General features: G+C 37.6%; 1 protein-coding gene and 1 non-coding gene across 2 annotated transcripts; one reads left to right on the top strand and one right to left on the bottom strand.

Annotated features, from left to right (window-relative positions):
* Positions 1-4482: 4482 nt before the first annotated feature.
* Positions 4483-4586, bottom strand: LOC128095857 (small nucleolar RNA U13). Its single transcript, XR_008213452.1, has one exon. It is a non-coding gene; the product is annotated as a small nucleolar RNA U13 (small nucleolar RNA).
* Positions 4587-6220: 1634 nt separating this feature from the next.
* LOC128094202 (olfactory receptor 1444-like) lies at positions 6221-7175 on the top strand. The gene is given in 2 exon segments (XM_052712389.1): positions 6221-6745; positions 6747-7175. Coding segments are annotated over 2 exon segments (951 nt in total). The 5' UTR covers positions 6221-6223.
* Positions 7176-7487: the final 312 nt, after the last annotated feature.

The following is a 7487-nucleotide window of genomic DNA, read 5'->3' as shown; positions in this document are numbered from 1 at the left end:
GGGTCTTACCTGTCAGAACTATGTGCCTATAGATGACATTTTTTTCTTTACTCATCTTCTCTCACCCCCTCTGTTTAGTTCTTTGCATCTCTCTTTCTCTGTCTCATCATCTTCTCAAAATTTCTTATTTTAAGTAGGAAGGAAGAAATCTGAGTATTCAGAGTGGGACATGTGGAGAGAAGATAAAAGTTTACACAGTTGTAAGAGTGGTACAGAACTATTTGAGTTTTATCACTTAGCTGACCACCTGCTTGAGCATGATATAATTTCTTGTTTTATGAAATCTTTAACTCATTACAGCATAAGTTTTACATGGAGATATTTTCATGAGAGGAAAGAAAAAGTTAGCAAATATTCTTCACTTTTATAATTCACTGTACTAAAAAAAAAAAAAAACACTTTTAAGAATCTAGAGAAAGCCGGATGGTGGTGGCCCATGCCTTTAATCCCAGCACTTGGGAGGCATAGGCAGGCAGATCTCTGAGTTCAAGGCCAGCCTGGGCTACAAAGTGAGTTCCAGGAAAGGAGCCAAAACTACACAGAGAAACCCTGTCTTGAAAAAAAAAAGAACCTAGAGAAACAAGATGCTCTTGATCCTTGAGAACATTTCTAATTTCCCATGTTGATTCCTGAAAGGAAAAGTAGACCACATGACAAAAATACAGATTTTGTGTTTGAGAGATGTCTTATTTACTTACTTTCTAGAACTATGATATACTTCTGCCTTGTTGGGTATATTCCTTGTATATTAGCAAATTCTTTGAGAAGACCTTGTTCTTTTACTGATAAATAATATTAGGAAAAGATGTCAAAATTAGGAAAACATAGATGTTTTAAAATCTGTAGGATTAGTAAAATTACTATTTCTCAAAGAGTTGTGTGAATGTGAAATGAAATCACACATACAGACAAGGATTAGAATGTAGTAGACACCCTGTATGTATAATTCAGGAAATTAATATCCATGACTTAGCATACATGCTTCTTGTCAATTCTATGCCTGAGCTCATTTATAATTAAGCTTATCAGAAAACAGTTTCCTGAAAATACTTTTGTTCACAGTCATCTTTGTACTTGAACTTGTGCAATCTTAGCTGGGTTTATGAAAAATAGAGTTTTTCATAGTCTGTTTTTGATCATTTAAAAATTCCTCCCCATTGAGACTTGGGTAAAGAGCCAGCTTCTAACACAGGAAATCTCTGAGGTGAGGGAAAAGTGTGTATATTCAAAGATTCCTTTCAGGACACTTTGATGGGATTTTCCTGTTAATGATCTTAGCTTTCAACCAGAAGGAACTGGCTCTCCTTTGTCTCCTGAGGGATCTTTGGGGGAAGTTCATATTACAGCAATACCTTAGTCCCCTCAGGACTAAGATTGTTCGTTTGTATGTCACTGAGCTCTGGATTGGGCTTGACTCCTTGGAGATGTTCCCTTCAGAGGATCCTATTTACATACACACCAATCTCTCAGAGATCTCAGTCTCTCACTCAGTTTGGTGTGGTTCTCAGGGTAGGCTCTCCATAGCAACCTCTGAATTGCCTTTGCACTTTTATCACACTTGAAATTGAAAGACCTCAGAAACCAAACAGTTCTTTTTATTTTACAGGAGTCAAAAAGCCCAGTGGTTGAAGCCAGTTCTGAATTAGGATCTCAGAAGTCACAAGACTATAGGTATGTTTTCCTGACTTTTAATTTTTTTAAATTAAAGTAACATTCTTTATGTTGTGGGTAGAAATAAAGAGGTGGTCTTGGAGGAAGGAAGTCAGAATATAGATATAAAAGACCCAGATTCTATTTCCCAGGCTCCTCTTCTCCATTTCACAGAATAGATACAGAAGTTTCCGATAGGTACCTTTCAGGCACTTTGCTTAGACAAGACAACCATTGACATAGCCGTTACTAAATGGGATGTTGCCACCAAATGTCACTCATAAAACCCGAGAAACAATTCAAATGCTTGACCCAGAGTTGAATAAAGTCACAGATAATTAATTTATATTTAACATGGCTGTTGAACACACAGTAGCTGAATTTTCCCTTATTTTGCTCCAGTTCATTTTCTTTTGATGGTGTGAAGCTGATTTGCCTATAGTTCTACAGCAAATAACCATAAAGCTTATTATTTTAGCCAAGCATGGTGGCACATGTCTTTCATGCCAGCTACTCATAAGGCAGTAGGATCATTTTACCAGCCTGAGCAATATAGCAAGTTCTTATCTCAAAAAGGGCCCAATCTTAACCTATTATGTGGCATTGCAATCTATTCACTTGGTTAACTGGCATTTAAGTCCACTCTGTGGTTGCCAGTAATCTAGGCAATGAATAAATCATCCAACAAATGACAAACAAAATAGTATCTGTTACTTCCTTCATAAAATTTAGTCATCCTATTGACATTACAATTGGGGTATGAAGACTGAGGGAGTCTTCACACTCCTTTGATGCAATTCAAAATATGCTTGGATGGATTATACAATGAAATTGAGTGCAGAAGCATTTGTTCAGGTGCTTTGGATAAGAATTCAGAATTTACCCTAAGTCAGCTACATTTAATTCTTGGAATTAAATGTAGTTTTTATCTTACCTTATATTAGGAAAAATAGGTTGATATGTGATGTGGGATGGTTTGTGTTTTCTTGATCAAACAACGAGAGAAGTTGGCAAGCTACTTTCCTTCCTAGAATCCCTTCACCAATAAGCAACAACATTTGATTGGAACATTTGACCTTGAACTTGTCACTTCATCTCACCATGCCTCAGATTCTACCATCTTTATGATCTATATCATCCATATCTATGTTACCATCTTATCCATCCAACCACACAATTATTGAATGAAGATATGGACATGAACATTTTATAAATTCTGGAAGTATTCTTTTGAATAATCTTTAAAACTGGACCCACCATTAGGGGCACTGTATTTCATGAGATATTGTGATGATTTTTCACAGGAACACATTTAGGAAAAATTGGGGGGAATTGTTTTAAAATCTAGTAAAATCTAGTGAGTAGAGGCCAGAGAAATGGCTAAGTGTTCTGTAGCACATATGATCTGCACTGATTAATTGTCTAGCTTATTGTATTGATAAAGTTGATGCTGAGAACTCTGGCCCCAAGGAAGTGTATAAATGAGAAAATTAGTAGTTATGTGATCTCCAGGGGCAACACATGATTCAATTTTTAAATATGTTAGATTAGGACACTGTCTGCTAAAGAGACAGAGTACTGTGTCTGCTAAATTGGAAAGCATACAAATGTCCCCCCCCCCAAAAAAAAAGGCTGGGTAACTTTCATAGAATGTGTTGCCTGTTGGAGGGTTTAATTAAAACATGTAAATCTATGCACAAGTGAAAAAGGTTGAAGACATAAAACTCTAGGAAATTTCTCTAAGAGACTAAAGAGGCAGGAAACAATACAAATGAGGGTATTACTGGAACAGTGCTTATAAAGGTGTCCCAGGCTGGCTGAACCAGTTCTTATAAAATCAGGCACACTTTTTGAATGACCATCCAAATAGGACAGACCGACTGTGATGTCCTGTTCTTTCACGTTATATCAAAAGGGCTCCTTAGCAAACGGATAGTGGTGGCTGCTTTCTAAGGCAAACTAAGGCCAAGAGGAAACGAAGTGCTCTCCTAATTCCTGTTCCTCTCCTTCCCTTTTCTCTCTCCACATTTCTTCTCTTTCCTCTTCTTAGCCTGCTTCCCCCTCCCCTCATTGTGTAAGTAGGGACAGGCAAAGTCTACAGTGCAAATGCTTCTAGAAGAGGAAAAATAACTGAAGGAGGGCATGCTGCATAGTAGGATACAAGCCTTTCTCCAGTCCTGACTATCTCCAAATGTATTATTTCCTCTGAACATACTTGTACATAAGTCTAAACTAGTGTTTTGGCAGGAAATGTGGGCTCAACTGGACAAAATAACTGTAGCCTGCTTGTTGTTAATTTAAAAACATGAAAATTTATTTATGCTTTGGAATTGATGTTTTGTTTAATTTACCAAATGTTTATTTTTATGAGCAAGGAGCCATGGTTGACTGAGTGAGCCAAGGAATTAATACCATCACTGTTTCCAGGGTCTTAAATCAAGGTGAAGAACTGGGTGGCAGTATGACTAAATGTGTGATAATCAAGGCATAAGTGCTTTGAGGGTCCAAAGGGAGGAGGACTTAACTGTAATAGGACCAACAGCAAAAACTTCCACACACATATAAACTGATGCATATATACTTACATTAATATAATATGAAATATTCACTTATATTTTTAAAACCTAACTGCTATAAATACTACACCTTCTCTTTAGCTATTCTATGTTTTAGAAACAAACTTATAAGAATATTAGAAACTATATTTAAAATCTCTGGATTTAGTTTGAAATTTCCCAAGGTTTTAATTCAATTTCCAATGTTACCTTTATATGACTTTGGTCAATAATGATAGCTTTTTAGTACTCATGAAGAGATATCATATTTTTTTCGTATCAGATAGATAATGTGCAGATGCTATCACAAGGTTTGTGGGAGACATATATCATGGAATGGTGTGAACACCCAGTCATCACAGTCATGAACCAAAAAGGGATCCAGATATCCAATTTAGCAAGAAAAAAGGGAGTATAAATTATACTGCCACTGGAAGTAATCTAATGCAAGGTGGAAAAGTTCTCCACGTATTATAATTTACAGAGAATTATTTTGTTCTCCTTTTATTGAAAGTAGGTTCTTTTCTCATACAACATATCCTGATTACAGTTTCCCCTTCCTCTGCTTCTCCTAGTTCCTCCCCACCTTCCCTCCTATCCAGATCCACTTCCTTTCTGTTTCTCATTAGAAAGGAATAGGCTTCTAAGAGATAGTAAAACATAAAATAAAATACCATAAGATAAAACAAAGACTATCACTGCGAAGTTGGACAAGGCAAACCACCTGAAGGAATAGAGCCTAAGAGAAGGCACAAGAATCAGAGACCTACTTGTTCACACACTCAAAAGTCTCATAAAAACAGTAAACTGGAAGCCATATGCAGAGGAGCTGGTGCAGACCCACACAGGACCTGTGCATGCTGCTTCAGTCTCTGTGAATTCATATGAGCTTTCTTAGTTGATTTAGAGGACCTTGTTCTTCTGGTGTCCTTCAACCCCTCTGGCTCTTACGCTCTTTCTGCCTACTCCTTTGTATGGTCCCATGAGCTCTGAAGGAAGGGATTTGCTGAACACATCTCCTTTATAGATGTGTATTCCAGGCTCTCTTTCTCTGTGCATAATGTATGATTGTGGCTCCATATTTATTCCTATCTGCTATAGGAATATTCTCTGGTGATGGCCAAGTAAGGCATTGACCTATGAGTATAGCAGAATATCATTAGAAATCACTTTATCATCATTTTTTTTAGGACCAGCTGTGTTTGGTTTTACCCTAAGTTTATGGGCTATCTAGCCACAGATTGTTGGTTACCCAAGCTACCTCAAGTACGGGCTCCATCTTGTGGAGTGGGCCTTAAGTCAAATTAGATCTTGATTTGCTACGCCCACAAGCTTTGTGAAACCATTACTCTAGCATATTTTGCAGGCAGGACAGCATTATAAACCAAAGGGATTGTGGATTGGTTGGAGTTTACATTCCTCTTTTGGTAGTATCAGGCCCCAAGTGTTGATTTTAAGATAAAAATGTGTTAAATTCAAGTAGAGATTTTGGAGAGAGATACAGTGAATTCTATATATATTGATTTCTATAGTCTATGTGATTTAATTATACACATATACAAATTTCACAAAGTTTCTATTGAGACCATATTATTAAAGCAGAATGAAGCAGAGAAGGAAGAATGGATTCACATTATTTTACTTCACAGTTTTCTTTTTCTGAATGTTTAAAGGTGAGCAAGTCTCAAAACTGATGTTGCCAGATACAACCACGTAACAATGTGCATGCACATGCACTTTGAACTCGGAGATGCAGAGATAGATTTGACTTTGACTTTGGTTAATTAGGTATTCTCACTTAATATTGTGAAGTTATTATCTTTGTGATCTGTAAAATAGGCATTTCTTAGTTGATTGTAGTCATCTCAAAGGATTTAACACTAAAATGAAAGGGTAGATCATGGTACATTTTTTCATATATGTTAGTGTCCCATTTTTTTTATATCTTCAAAATGTCCTCTTTTATAGCTTCATGGCTCATTCTCTTTAATCACTAGGTAAAATTTAAGCTGACTGCAATGGAGAACAGCACAGAAGTGATGGAATTCATCCTGTTGGGGTTGACAGATGACCCCAAACTTCAGGTTCCTCTACTCCTGATATTTTTGTTCATCTACTTTGTCACTCTGATTGGTAATGGAGGGATGATGGTCATTATCTTCTCAGATTCCCATCTCCACACTCCCATGTACTTCTTCCTCAGTAATCTGTCCTTTGTGGATCTGGGATACTCATCCGCTGTAGCTTCCAAGATGGTGGCTGCATTGCAGTCAGGGAACAAGGTCATCTCCTACAATGGGTGTGCAGCTCAGTTTTTCTTCTTTGTGGGTTTTGCCACTGTTGAGTGCTATCTCCTGGCCTCCATGGCTTATGACCGCCATGCAGCAGTGTGTAAGCCTCTTCATTACACCACCACCATGACAACGGGTGTATGCACCATCCTGACCATTGGCTCTTATGTCTGTGGCTTCCTCAATGCCTCAATCCACACAGCAGATACCTTCAGACTCTCCTTCTGTGGTTCTAATAAAATAAATCATTTTTTTCTGTGACATTCCCCCACTCTTGGCCCTTGCATGCTCCAGTACACACATCAGTAGGCTTGTTGTCTTCTTTGTTGTGGGATTCAATGTCTTTTTTACCCTTTTGGTAATTCTAATCTCTTACGTCTTCATATACATTGCTATTCAAAGCATAAAGTCTTCTGAGGGACGAAAGAAAGCTTTCTCTACCTGTGCTTCCCACCTCACCGCCGTGTCCATCTTCTATGGCACAATCATCTTTATGTACTTACATCCTAGTTCTAGTCAGTCCATGGATACAGACAAAATAGCATCTGTGTTCTACACTGTAGTGATTCCCATGCTGAACCCCTTGATCTACAGCCTGAGGAACAAAGAAGTTAAAATTGCCTTCTGGAAAATACTCAACAATCTTTACCCTCTGTCTTTCAGTGTGAGGTGGAAGTAGGCAGGTAAGTAAGGGATACATCTCCTGAGCCACTGAGACTTTTGAAGTCTGAATAATTTCAGTTCTACCTTCCCCAAGAATAGTGATTATTTCAATAGTATAAGCAACAGCACTTGGAAATGTTTCATTCTGGAGGATGATCTTCTGTAGAACAAACATAACCTGGGATATTTATGCTTTCCTGAGGGGTTTTCTTGACTTTGTTTAAAGTAGATCAAAGCACACTGGTGAATGTGGTAAATTTCCACTGCTCTTCTGTCTCCTTATTCAACATTGTTTGAATAGCACTTAACATTCTAATACCAACAAAGT

Source organism: Peromyscus californicus, unplaced genomic scaffold (genome assembly GCF_007827085.1).
Source record: "Peromyscus californicus insignis strain IS unplaced genomic scaffold, ASM782708v3 Scaffold_4__1_contigs__length_199733344, whole genome shotgun sequence".
Classification (NCBI taxonomy): domain Eukaryota; kingdom Metazoa; phylum Chordata; class Mammalia; order Rodentia; family Cricetidae; genus Peromyscus; species Peromyscus californicus.
This window is presented reverse-complemented; position numbering and strand designations above follow the sequence as displayed.